The sequence below is a fragment of the Pangasianodon hypophthalmus genome, chromosome 14, assembly GCF_027358585.1.
Source record: "Pangasianodon hypophthalmus isolate fPanHyp1 chromosome 14, fPanHyp1.pri, whole genome shotgun sequence".
In the NCBI taxonomy this organism is placed as follows: domain Eukaryota; kingdom Metazoa; phylum Chordata; class Actinopteri; order Siluriformes; family Pangasiidae; genus Pangasianodon; species Pangasianodon hypophthalmus.
The window spans coordinates 24,204,272-24,217,634 of record NC_069723.1 but is presented as its reverse complement, the minus strand read 5'-3'; the positions used below and the strand labels follow the sequence as shown (position 1 = coordinate 24,217,634).

Genomic DNA, 13,363 nt, shown 5'->3' with positions numbered 1-13,363 from the left:
TGAAATTGGATTTGGAACTGAAATTTAATATTGTAGTTTGACATAAATTAAAAATAATAACATTCAAATTCAGATTTAAATTGAAATGACTAAAGAGATGCCGAGTCAAAGTGACTTCACTTCTCTGTAGAAAAGTGCAGTTCAGTCGCTTTTCAACAGCATCCATCACTGAGAAGATGAAGAGGTGTGTGTGTGTGTGTGTGTGTGTGTGTGTGTGTGTGTGTGTGGGTCTCACCATAGAGGTTTCACAGAGCAGTGTGTTTCCCTTCACCAGGTTGCCGATGGTCAGGTGGAAGTAGGTGCTGCCGCTGGACCAGTTGGTGATTTTGCTGAACGGGTGCATAATCAGCACCTCCTACAGGACAACATCAAAACAGGCTTTTTCTTTCTTTCTCTCTTATTTATTTCTTCTTCTTCTTCTTTTTTTTTTTCTCACAAAATACACTACAGTTTGACATGAACTCAGAAATCAAATATAGAAATCCAGTTTCATCCAGTTTCAGTTTCATAATCCTGCACAAATTCAGAACCTAATGTTTAAACCTGTAAAATGTTTTCCTCCTTTTAAGTGTTAATTGTTTTTAATTCATAAATAAACATTTTTTATAATAAAAATGGAAAAAAGATTTATGTACATTTTAAACAAAGTATCATCAAACGTTTCTTTTGAATGCACTTAAAAATGACATACATTGTGATGCACATCGTGGATCGTAGAAAAATGTCTTTGAGAAACATGATATGATATTTTTGTCACAATGCCTAGGCGTAATAATATGAATAATTTTTGGTACAGTATACTTGTATGTACACAATGTACAAAAAATGTGTTTGTAGATATACTACCTTTAATTTTACTTTTATAATTAGTAATTTCCTGTAAACACATTTAAATAATGATCTGCAGACTGTGTGCGTCCCTCACCTGAACATACCGAGATTTTTTAAAGAGAGCCTTAATCACTGCACTGAGCCCGTCTGACTGTCTGTCTGTTATTTTTTAAGGATGCAGGAAGCCTGCGGACTTGTTTACCTTGGTTTTGGGGTTGATGAGACTGACTCCTTGTTTGCTGATGGAGATGGTGATGAGGCTGGGATAGTAGCGGTCAGATGTTTGCTGTGAAAGACAGAAAGAAAAAGATCCTTATTAATGCAACACAAAGCAAATCAACACATTACCCTAATTTATTATTCCCCAAAAGACGAGAATTTACTGGGTGTGTATAAATCAACTGATAAAGGCGCGGCCTCTCTGTCTGTCAGTCTGAGGAAATAAAGGCGTGGTCTCCCACTCCACATAATTAAAACGTAATTATTTTGAATAAGCTCAGTTTGTAGCATTCTTTTTCATTTACCTTCACTTCGAAGAAAGCACAGCCGAACGTGGGCCAGGAAGCGATGATCTTCAGAAAACGTACTTTAGCCTCGTCCACTGTGATTCCTGCCTGCTTATTGTATGCACTGATTATGTGCTGTAACATAAATCACACACACACACACACACAGCTGTTTTAAATTTGGATACAGAGACAGACAGACAAATCCCATGAACAGTTCAGAGAAACAGACCAGACAGTTAGATAGATAGACAGACAGGCATTAATACAGACAGACAGAAGGATGGAAAGTTAAATGGATAATTGGATGCAAAGATGAATGGAGGGATGGACAGACAGAGAGACAGATAGATATTCAGACCAGTGGACTGTTAGACAGACAGAGAGACAGACGAACAGATGGACAGACAGACATACAGACAAATAAAAGATGTTTGGAGTCTGAGCTGAGGAGGCGTACTGAGTGTCACACATAGTAGTGAATTTATGCAGCACTGATGACGTGTGTGTGTGTGTGTGTGTGTGTGTGTGTGTAGTGGACCTTTTTCCAGTCCTCAGTGGACATGATCTTCTGCTGATCAGCAGGTACAAGGTCCTTCAACATTTTGGGGATCATGACGAACTGTGTTCGGTCTGCGTCCACTCGCACCCTGAACAGGAGTCCAGCCAGAGAGATCAGGTCCTCCTTCTCCACGCTGTGATAACCATGCAGATACTTCGGCAACTCCTGAACAAACACAACACACCAGCACAATGTTCAGAGGTCAAGCACAGCCAGGTGACACAGCCATCACGAGATTTTAAAAAATACTTCCTAATATAATAAACTAAAAATAAAACACAAAGACATTTGGCTTCAGTTAAAAGTAACCAAACTGTTGGAAAAGGCATGATTAGAGACGGCACTGATCCGATACCCAGGATCAGCATCGGGCCGACACCAGCAAAAAAAATAGTTAAAAAATCAAATATCTAAGAAAAAAAATGGATCCGGTCCTGTAACAAACGAAAAAATGGAAAAACTAGATTTGGAAAAGATTTTTTTATAGAACTGTAAATGTTTACATATAAAGAAACTAGATTTTTGTGTGAAAGCAGTGGTTTTGTATAAGTCAGATTTTTCGCTTTGTATTTTCCCCCCACATTTAAGTGCTTTAGTTAAAAAAAAAAACTATTTGTAAATCTTTGTACCTTTGTAGTAAAACAATATCGGATGAGTATCGCTATCAGCTGACAGTCAAGGTTTCAGTAACAGTATTGGAAAGAAAAAAGTAGTATCTCTGCTTATAAGGTATCGTGCACTAAAATCATGCAATAAAATGATTTTATCACAAAGTATAAAGATGTGAACTATTTCTTCACAGATCCACGCTGGTTGCTATAATAACAACGCAGGCAAGTTAGAAAAGCATTATATGAAAGCCACGGTTCTCAACATATTCAGCAACTGAACCCAGAAAATAAATGAAAAGAATATTGTGTAACATTGTCATAATAAAAAAACACACGACATCTAATTTCACTTGTCGAACAAACATGCATGTGCAGAAATCGGATTTTAAGTCAAATACAATGTTCACAGGATTTGAGCTTCCTGTGTAACTTGCACATGCAGGAAGTGCTAAACTCACCTGGGGAAAGTGGAACATGAGGTCCGCCTTCAGATCTTTCCCAGGAATCACGTTAAACCAGAGCTTCCTCATGAACAGCACCAGATAAGAAACAGTCGTTGGAGTTGCTATATATAAAAAAAGTCCTGATTGTTTAAAACAGCACAGATTCTGAGAACCACCTTTTTAAACATGATTTAAAAACATGAGAAACAGTGTTAATGTTCTGCTTTACACGTTAGGGCTGGGAGATGTGACAGAAATATAACGATACCTTCCTGATATTTATTACACAATATGCATCATGTTTTATAGGTTTGCTAACAAACTTCCAAAAAAAAATAAGCAATACATTTTGAGTGAAGAAGAACAAAGGTAAAAGAAAGAGCCGAGTTGCTACATTCATTCAGAAATATATTATCTATTTATAAAACAAAATAAATATAAAAAATTAAATAAAAAGGAAAAGTCAGGAAAAAAAAACATGAGCATTTCATAATTTAAAAGTTTCAAAACAATATAAAACCTTAACATCTAACTAGCTGCTTTGAATCAGGTTGTAAAATGTTATTTAAGAATCTGATATAAAGATACACATCCTTTGTAACAATTTATCTCAGTATTTATATAATAATGTCATATTGCCCAAGCCCTAATTACACATGATGATTTCACAAAACTGATAAACTATAAAAATGTCTTTAAACAGGAAGTAGTTTAACACTGTCTCTGTAAAACTCACCCTCTTTGGCTTTCTTTCCTTTCTTGGGAGCGTCTGTGAGCTCCTTCAGGTTGTCGAAGAAGTACTGCTGCTCGTTCATGCTCACGACCTGAAATAAAGTGACAGAACTTTTTCAGTTCCCAGAGTTTCTTCTGAAATCAGGAGTATCATGAAAACCCTCGTTTACACCTGATCGTTTACACCTGATCGTTTACACCTGATCGTTTACACCTGATCGTTTCAGGGCTGCTGGTGGATCTGAATTATATTCAGTTAGCAAAGCTGGTTTTCCAAATTTAGTAGCTAAGTAGCATTTTTACTAGCCAACATACTACCACCTCAAATGTAGCAATGCAGCTCATGTAAGGAATAAAACACTTCATGTGGTGCTGTTGTAGTAAACTCCTGAGTAACGGGGTGGTGTGATGAAGCAGAGTCACTGTTACCACCCTGAAGTTGATTATTTTCCAATAACAGCACATCCACAAGTGTTTTATTCCTCTTTTACCACAACAATTTGCGAACGATTAAAATTTTTATTTATTAACGCCTTGTCATACTTTAGGTTCTTTTTATCCGTTTATATTTACATTTAATGTTGTGGAACATCTGTGATACAAGTTAGTTCCTGTTCTCACTTACGTTATAGCAGCTGTAAACAGTCATTCCTTCACCTGCCTCACTTTATCATGTTACTGAGAAACAATAAAGCGTAAACTCCTCTGTCCTGAAGAGGTCAGAAAACTTAATATTACAGCTTCACCTCTGACTGTTACAAAGTGCTGACACTGGAGACTCCTTCCATAAATGATAAATTAACTGATTTACTATTTGCAAATAGTGCTTGGACCCCGTCAATCGCTGCTAGCAATCTGTTAATAATCCCAAATTCTGTGTGGAGCCCAAACCATAAGTTGTAGGAACAGCAAATACTGAGGATAAGTTAAGACCCAGACCATCTGCAAAGTTAACAGGTTTTATCTCAATCGGCCGAATGGGGGCGCTGCAGGAAATATAAACGATACATGAAGTAGGTTTTCAAGTGTTATGATCTGATTTACATATGATGTGTGATACAATAATAGGATTTTAAATGTGTAAATGCATCTGCTTAAATTCTTCTCTGATCCAGTGAAGACTTATGAAACGGTCAGGTGTAAAGAGCGTCAGAACGTCCCGATCTGAAGTATATAACCTTGTTCGAGGTTTTCACGAACAGACTGTAGCCATCAGCAGAAGAGAGCATGAGATTACTGGCGATAATGCGACACAGATCACGGATCCTCGTAGTGGTGGTGACTTCGTAGATCTAAAGAAGTGAACAAAAGGGAGTTATTAAGTGAGTTATTGGAAGGTGGAAGTGAAATAATATCACTGCAGGAAGAAGCTGCTGTTTCTGTACCTCTGCTGCTTGATCAGGGAAATGAACTTTGTGGAAGATCTGGGAGCTGTTTTGCTGGATGGCGTCCACTTCCACCTGATGAGGAGCCATTGTTCTGGCTTCTAGACTGTAAAAGGAAATACAAAAGAGATGTTGACCACAGCTGGACCAGTTTAATTACTGAAATGCAGTTAATATACATACATACACATTCAGTCCACTGTGGGCGTGTCACAAACAGCACACCTTGTTCACTATACAGTAAGTCATGTGATATCTACAAACAACCCAGTGCATTGTGGGTAGTTCATATCTTCTAGACTACATTGTGGGATTTTAGAGTGCAATGCATATTTACACTCAAAATAATGTTCTATAATCAGGTGTCTAGTTTTGGACATATAGCTGATTACATACATTAGGTTATTCCGATGTATTCGAATTTTTTAAATGCATAAACATTTAAGAGAAATAAATCTTAAGCATGTTTATTCAGGTCACTGATGGTATATTTAAGCTCAGTTTGGGCTCCTGTGGCTACTGGTGGCCTACCTGAGCATCCCCTGTAGTCTCTGCAGACAGGCGGCTGATAGCGGCTCTCTGGGTCTGGACTCTAAGAAGCGCTGGGTGTGTTTTAGCAAAGCCTGACTGGGAGGGAAAAGTCCACAGCAAAGCCACAACAGCTGCCAGCCTCGCTCCATACTCACCCTGTGAGACAAAAATGGAACACACATACATTACAGGTGTGGTTTTTATTTAAACATTTTTTTTATAATTAGTAGCTTCCAATATAAATGAAAGGATATTATAAATACTCAATTAGCAGTACAGAAGAGCTAAACACATATGACCTTTTTAAAATAATTATTTACATTTGTAGCTTGCAGTTCACAGTGCATTGTGGGTAATTCATATGCGATTGTGTTCTGGCAATTAATGGCTTATGTTCTCGTGTTTGGAATGCATAGACCAAACATATATGTATATATTTATTTTTCAACTGACCCGTTGTTGTTGTTGGTGAGCTGCTTCATGATCTGGCAGTAAACTTCGTCTCTGAGCTCAGGGTGCTGCAGCGCAGGGCCATAGATCTGGTCTGTCAGCTCCAAGGGGTTCCTTGCACTTTTGATGGGATAGTCACCCATATACTTGAGAATAGGTACAGGAACGTTAAGGAAAACACTTACAATGCACCACAGTAACCAATGTTGTGGTAAGTTGTGGTAACTGGACAGTAATGTTAATATGGCTAGAGATGAATGGGGATCCATCTTTTTGTTTTTGGTCCCAATTTTTCCTTAATTAAATTTTCTAAGAAAACTCTATATTCCTAATATCCTAATTTGGCTCTCTCCAGAGAGCTTTATAGTCCCAGATTTCCCTGTTTCCATGGTCCTATATTCCCAAGGCCTTATGTTCACTCTCTGTAAAGATTTCTATTAAAGCATATTCCTAACGCCCTATGACCTGAGGGAACTAAGCTTCCAGGGCTGATGGTAGGTACTATACTCCCATGTCCTTATCTTTCCAATGTCCTTTACTCTCAAAAGGAAAAGGAAAAGATGTCCACACCTCCACAAACTACAAACGCTCATATTCTGATAGTTCTGTTCAGTAAATAACGTTTGAAGTCCAATAATGGACATACTGCTCTCAAATAGCTGTCTGACATACAGCTTGGGAACTTGGGAATCCTTTCACTATTTCCTCTGGAGTACGGAAGTGTGCTGGTGTGTGTTTGGTGAGTATGTGAATGTTTCAGCGATCAGGAAGGATATCGGTGAAGGAGATGCAGGCCAGCTGGCTGAGCTCAGAGTTCTTCTGCAGGCTCTTCAGTAGCGGCTGTTTGAGCGGTTCTTTCGATCGGGCCCACAGTTTCTCTCGCACCCCGGATTTACCTTGACGTCCTGCTTCCTTTCCCGGCTCTCTGTGAATCAACACACCAACATACCAATGAAATGAGTCAAAATCGTATCGTGTTGAATCAGCAGCTGTTCTACATGTCTTTCATACAGCAGATTATTAATCTCACTGCGGATCAGATTGTCTCATCTAACACTATTAAATACAGCTGAGCTAGATTCTATACCTGAAATACTCATAGGAGAACTCTTTGAGTGAAATATGAGCCACTCTCTCTGTGCTCATTTCCTCCTTCGGTGGAGCCGTCAGCACCAATTTCCTCTGATTTGGGTTCAACAGAGCCTAAAGATGGCAATGTAACACAAAAGCATAATTTCTATTACCACAAAGTCTGAGGTAACATTAAAACCCTGTGTCATAAGACTGACTTAACCATGTCATAAACATGCCATGACAGTTGCCATCACAGCTGACATATCATTTCATGACCAAACCATCTATGTCAGGTACTAATGTTACTGGGTAAAAAAGGTTATTATACATTTTATGATGACATGTTTATGACAGGTTATTGCCACAGGTTATATTAAATCATGTAATGTCATTAAAATATTTTGTCATAGCACTGACAATCAGTAGCATAACCATGTCATAGGAAATGTTGTTTGCTGTCTTAACAGGTTTTTTTCTAAGGTTAGCACAATCACAAATTGGCATGACAGTTTCTGTTATGACATGTTTATGACAGGTTATTCCCACTGATATGGCAGCTTCATAAAGCCCTTATAATGACACTCATCATAAGAAATGTCATAAGACAATCATAATCATGCCATATCATATTCTCATAGGACTGACAGTCATGTCATTTTCTGTCATGACAGTTGTTTCTAATGTTAGCATTATCACAGTTTGCCACGGGGAATGTTATAATTATGACATGTTTATGACAGGTTTTGACCACTGCTATGACAGCAGTCGTATGTCGTATGACTGGTTGTATGTCATAAGACTGACAATCATATCGTGTGTTGCTGTAAAATATATCGCTATAAGACATAATCATGGCAAGAACATGTCATAACCCATGTTATCTGCAGCTAATGGTACCATTATTACAAATTGCTATGACAAGTGACATTTAATGACACAGCAACCTAAAGTAATGTAGTAATTTTATTGGGTAAAAAGCTTATTAGAAATTCTATTATGATATGCTTATGACAGGTTGTTGTCCCAGGTTATGTCGAGTCATAACTTATTGTCATAAGACTGACATAATCATGTCATAAACATGTTACGACTGATGTCATGGCAGTTTTTCTCTAATGCTACCATTATTACAATTTGCTGTGACAGTTGGCATATTTCATGACATAACAGCCTAATGTCAAGTACTAATTTTATTGATTACAAAGTGTAGGAGCCATGCTTATCTTATTTAATTTTTCTATATGTTCATTTAAATATTAGTTTGCTGCTATATTGTTAATGTTGTTTATTTCTCTGAGTGTGTGCCCTCTATAGGTGTGAAGGGAAAAATGTTTAAAAGGATATGCCACCCCTGACAGGGAGGGGGCGCTGGTGCGAGAGCATACAGTCTTTCGACCGTGCGCATGGAGCTAGGATGACATGGTGCAACAAGCCTGCAATTAGCCTTTAAGTTGTTTGTTTGTGTTATGTTGCAATTCAAGTTCATTTTGGTTAATAAACTTCAGTTATTGTTTGGAACCTCAACGAGCCTTTCTGGATCTATTCATGCTACTTTGCACACGTCGAGTTATTGCATCAACACCTCCCACAGTGGCCAAGAAACAAGCGACAAAATTGGAAATTTGGAACATGTTTTTTACCACTACACAAAGGTTATTAAGAATTCTATTTTTACTTGTTTATGACAGGTTATATATTTCATGACATAACAGCCTAATGTCCTGGACTAATTCTACTGATAAATAAGTCAATATAAATTATTTTATAACAGGCTATTGCCACACTATGGCAGCATCATAAAGCACTTATGATAACTGTCATAATATGTATGCTAAATAGAGCAACAATAGTGATTTTTTTAATGTGTGATATTACGTGATATGAGAGTTGCCATTAAAGACGCATCATAACATTTGTCATAACACCTAGGCTAACTAAAGTACACACTGAAAACCAATTTAGCATGTGACATAAGGCTCACATGGCCTCACTGTTCCATCACTGGATATGAACTGTCATGACAAACTGTGTTTCTGACATGTGTATGACATGTCGATTTGATGACGCAGGGTTCAGGTAATGTTAATTAATTCAAGAAAAGGAGTAAAATAGGTACCAGTATATCATCAGAAGGTCTACTCAGGGTCGGCAGGATCATGATGGTGTCTTTAGAAACGGCTCCACTTTGTTCGGTTCTTTCATTCCTCCCGTTAATCCAGCCTCCCTCAGGAGCGTACTCTCCGTCTTTGATGATGTTGATGAGATCTCCCTTTTTACAGTTCAGGAACGTCGGGTCATCTACAGAAGAAAGTGTTTAGATTAATGAAACTTGACCTTTATTTATTTGGAGGACTATAAGATTTAGTTGAACATGTTTAGACACAGAGTGTGTGTGTGTGTGTGTGTTTGCACTGCACCTAGTCTGCTGCTGTCCTGTACAGCCACGGCATAGACGGAGCGCTCCTTCAGCCCGTTGAGGAACGTAGACAGCAGCTCCACCATGCTGTGAGCATAAACTACATTCAGCTTATACTCGCCTCTGAGCGTGGAGAGACACACCACCTCCCCCAGCCGACCCTCACTGCGGGGAGAAAGAGAAAGACACAGGTCAACAGAGGTGTTACTATATAGGCGTTATGCTGTCCTGTGAAAGAAGAAAAAGGGGAAAATGTAGAGAGAAAGAGAAAGAGAAAAAAAAGATGACATGGGAGAGCAAAAAACAGAAAGAAAAACAGAAACGTAAACAGAAGGAAGTAATAAAGATCATTGTGAAGGTGGCCCTACAGTGTGCACCCGCACTTCGCGCGCGTGTGTGTGTGTGTATATGTGTGTTTACACCAGAGCTGCTGATTGGTTGGAATTCAAACTAAGAGAAATTCCTATCAGTGTATTTCAATGGGAAGAATATTAACTAGCATCATACTGGCATATTTCCAAACGCAAGAAGCAGTTTTGGTACAAAGTAAAAACACAGACCTGATTATTTGGACCCCCGTCACCTCAGGATAAGAGAGCTTCAGGTATGTTCTCTCTTTTCCTTCCTGAAATGAGACACCGTACCAGTTAACAGCCACCACTAACTTTTCTTCAGGTAAGTTGGGACCTGGAGCAGGAAAAAGAAAATCGATCAGTACCTCCATGTTGAAGACTGTCGAGTTATTCCACAGGTGCAAATTCAAAGCAGAGATCGTTTACCTGAAATCACAGAGGCCTCATAAAATTTAGAGAAGTAGATTGGCCAGTGGAGACGGGCGTACCGGACCACTTCTGCTTTCACGCTATCAGGACTCGCCCCGAAGTTTACATACGAGCCCTGAATGAGGAGACACGGTACAGAGAGATCACAGCTCACACAGCAGATCTCATATCTCATATTAAATCTCTCCACCATATTAAAAGTTTTCATTATAGCTGCACTGTAGATTGCTTTGCGACACTGATATCACATATGCACTGCTGTTAAATTCTGCATCACGACTGGTCGGAAGGTGCTGATTCGTTTTCTATAACAGCAGCTCTGACAGTAGTGCAGCTGCAAATCACAGGTTTATATTAACGCCCTTGTTCTAATACGTTATCGTTTCTATAGCAACAGGTCATTCAAAGGGACGTGTACAGCGGACGCTCCAGATAATCCAAGTCTAAATAAGGAGATGTTTATTTAACATTTACAGAAGGAGTCTCCAGCGTCAGCACTTTGTAACAGTCACTTTAAGTTTTCCGACATCTTCAGGACAGAGGAGTTTACACTTTACGGTTTCTCAGTAACAAAACAAGCTGCATTTCTTTTATATATATATAATTAAAAACACCTCATTTTATCACCAATTAATTTTCATATATTGCAAGGCAAATTGCTATTCCAATGTGTAGAAAGAGAACTACAATAAAGTAATTTGTATTTTTTTGGTCAATATATTGTCCATTTTGAAAAAGTGCTAAAACATGAAAAAATACCTGTTCGTGGGCGGAGCTGACCAGCTGCACCAGCTTGACCTCTGATTTGTTCTCGATCAGAGTGAGGCTCAGACACTCCCACACGATGCTTTTGGTCTTCTCCCTGCTGCTCTCTCTGCCGTACTTGATGTAATAGTGCTTCGCTGCAAGCTGCACATAGTCATCCTCCTGGAAAACACACAATAACAATCATAATCTTGGCCTATTAATAAAGAGTCATAACTCAGCACAAACAAGGTTTAAATTAAATGCTGCTTCCTCACGCAACCTCCACTCAAAGCCTGATATATTACTTTACAAGCATGTTTAATTTAATAATGGAGTAAATAAAAACCCAGGTAAGGCAGCTGGTTAATTAGTAGTCACGCTATTACACAATATCTCCCACACTCTCTTTGGATCTGATGAACATAAGCGCTGTTTTTAATCATGCTGTACTGTTGTCCATGTGTACTGTTTCCTTGCGTCATCAAACTAGTCTACATTCGTAGAAAACGTACATATCAAGTAGTTTTATAACAATTTATTTCACAACGCTGCTGAATTCTGGATTGTGATTAGTGAGAAGGTGTTGATTATTTTTCTATAACTCTGACAGTAGTGTAGCTGCTAATCACAGGTTTATATTAATGCGTTCGTTCTAAAAAGTTATCGTTTCCATAGTAGCTGTTCATTCACAGGGACTTGCATGCCTCTCACTGCCACTCCATATAAATGGATTAAAAAATCGTTGATATGTTAAAGTGATAAAGTTTTCTGTGAGGAGATGTTTATTTAACATTTATGGAAGGAGTCTCCAGTGTCAGCGCTTTGTACCAGTCAGAGGTAAAGCTGTAACTAAAAGTTAAAGTTTTCCAGTATCCTCAGGACAGAGGAGTTTACGCTTTGCGGTTTCTTGTGGTTTTTTTTTTTGTGTCATTAACTTAATAAGAGAAAGGAAAAAAAGAGGCTGGTGAGGGAATGACTGTTTGTAGCTGCTATAACAAAACTTATTTTTGGACGTTCAACAACATTAAATGTAACTATGAATGGATAAAATGTTATAGGAAAAAGTTTGGGGTATGAATAGCGGTATACTCATTGATTATTTTCCTATATCCATACAACATGGAGAATTTTATTCCTTAATTTTAATAAAGATGTAACAGTTCAAAAATGACATGATCATGCAAGACAGAAAGGCATGCGAATACCAAAAGCTTATAATGTAGGTTTGAAAGGATTAAATCCAAACTTTATGTGCTAAGATCTCCCTTTTCTGGAGAATCACAGCCATATTTTTATTTTTATTAGTGAACCTGATAAAGGTGAAGCCTGACCTTATCACACTGATACTCTCCAGACTTGAGGCCGTGAACAACCTGCGTGTAAATGAGCTCTGTGCTGATGGGGTCAGCGGTGCAGTCATGCCACGGAGTGAAGAGCTCTTTCTTGAAAGAGAGACGCCACAGAGCTCCCTTCTCCTCTCCTCCCTGTCTCCTCTCCTCCTGCTCGCACAGAGAGATGGCATCCAGCACGTGCGGCCTGCTGCCACCTAGAGACCAGTTCTGCACAGACAAGAACACACGCTTGGATCAGAGCTACAGGACGGAGCCATTTCTGTCTCACTGGCAACTACAGCTGAATGAATATTTAGTGAAACTAGCAAAGTCTGAAAGCTAAACACATTTAACTGTTCACAAATAACAAAAAGAAAAAGCACACATGAACAACTAAAGCCATATTAGGCCAGAACCTTGTCGTGGTAGGACATGTAGAGTGAGAATCCGAATGTGTCCTTCAGATTGATTTTCTGTGCGATGGCACTGCAGAGCTCTGGTGCAGTGCTGGATGAGTCTATGGGCAGAGTGAGGACACGGCTGTTCATCAGGCTCACTTCCACGTTCATGGGCTTCTTCGTCTCCATGGCCTGAATTGCACCACAGCACGGCTGGATTACACTCTTATTTCTAATAATACACTGCATTTGTGTGCCGTAATGTTAGAAAAAAAACATACGTGCAGCTCGATCCAGCATGGCACTTCCTTTCTCTCTCCGTTAGTCAATGTTCTCTGGAGGCGTCTGGCACAGGAAGAGGAGAACTCAGCAGGTCCATGATGAATAAAATGCTCCAGGTACTGTTTTACAGAAGAGAATGGATCTGATTAGAAATGAGTGAAAGGTGAATAGCACCTCTAAACTCTAAACAATAGAGTTTATTATAAACTATAGAGTTCAATATCAACTATAGATTCCATTATAAACTATAGAATTTATTATAAACTATAGAGTTCAATATCA

General features: G+C 38.7%; 1 protein-coding gene across 1 annotated transcript in view; it reads right to left on the bottom strand.

The window, feature by feature from the left end:
- The window catches only part of myo7bb (myosin VIIBb), a 39,998-nt gene that overhangs the window by 907 nt on the left and 25,728 nt on the right, over positions 1 to 13,363 (bottom strand). The window contains exons 27-46 of the mRNA XM_026934988.3: positions 13,081 to 13,200; positions 12,818 to 12,991; positions 12,402 to 12,629; positions 11,083 to 11,250; positions 10,321 to 10,438; positions 10,102 to 10,228; positions 9,543 to 9,706; positions 9,242 to 9,423; positions 7,139 to 7,254; positions 6,828 to 6,976; positions 6,055 to 6,208; positions 5,602 to 5,757; positions 5,071 to 5,176; positions 4,864 to 4,977; positions 3,690 to 3,777; positions 2,969 to 3,075; positions 1,879 to 2,064; positions 1,356 to 1,472; positions 1,034 to 1,117; positions 236 to 355 (exon numbers count right to left, since the gene is read on the bottom strand). Coding sequence (XP_026790789.3) covers positions 236 to 355; positions 1,034 to 1,117; positions 1,356 to 1,472; positions 1,879 to 2,064; positions 2,969 to 3,075; positions 3,690 to 3,777; positions 4,864 to 4,977; positions 5,071 to 5,176; positions 5,602 to 5,757; positions 6,055 to 6,208; positions 6,828 to 6,976; positions 7,139 to 7,254; positions 9,242 to 9,423; positions 9,543 to 9,706; positions 10,102 to 10,228; positions 10,321 to 10,438; positions 11,083 to 11,250; positions 12,402 to 12,629; positions 12,818 to 12,991; positions 13,081 to 13,200 — 2,778 coding nt within the window. The remainder of the gene's footprint in view (positions 1 to 235; positions 356 to 1,033; positions 1,118 to 1,355; positions 1,473 to 1,878; positions 2,065 to 2,968; positions 3,076 to 3,689; positions 3,778 to 4,863; positions 4,978 to 5,070; positions 5,177 to 5,601; positions 5,758 to 6,054; positions 6,209 to 6,827; positions 6,977 to 7,138; positions 7,255 to 9,241; positions 9,424 to 9,542; positions 9,707 to 10,101; positions 10,229 to 10,320; positions 10,439 to 11,082; positions 11,251 to 12,401; positions 12,630 to 12,817; positions 12,992 to 13,080; positions 13,201 to 13,363) is intronic.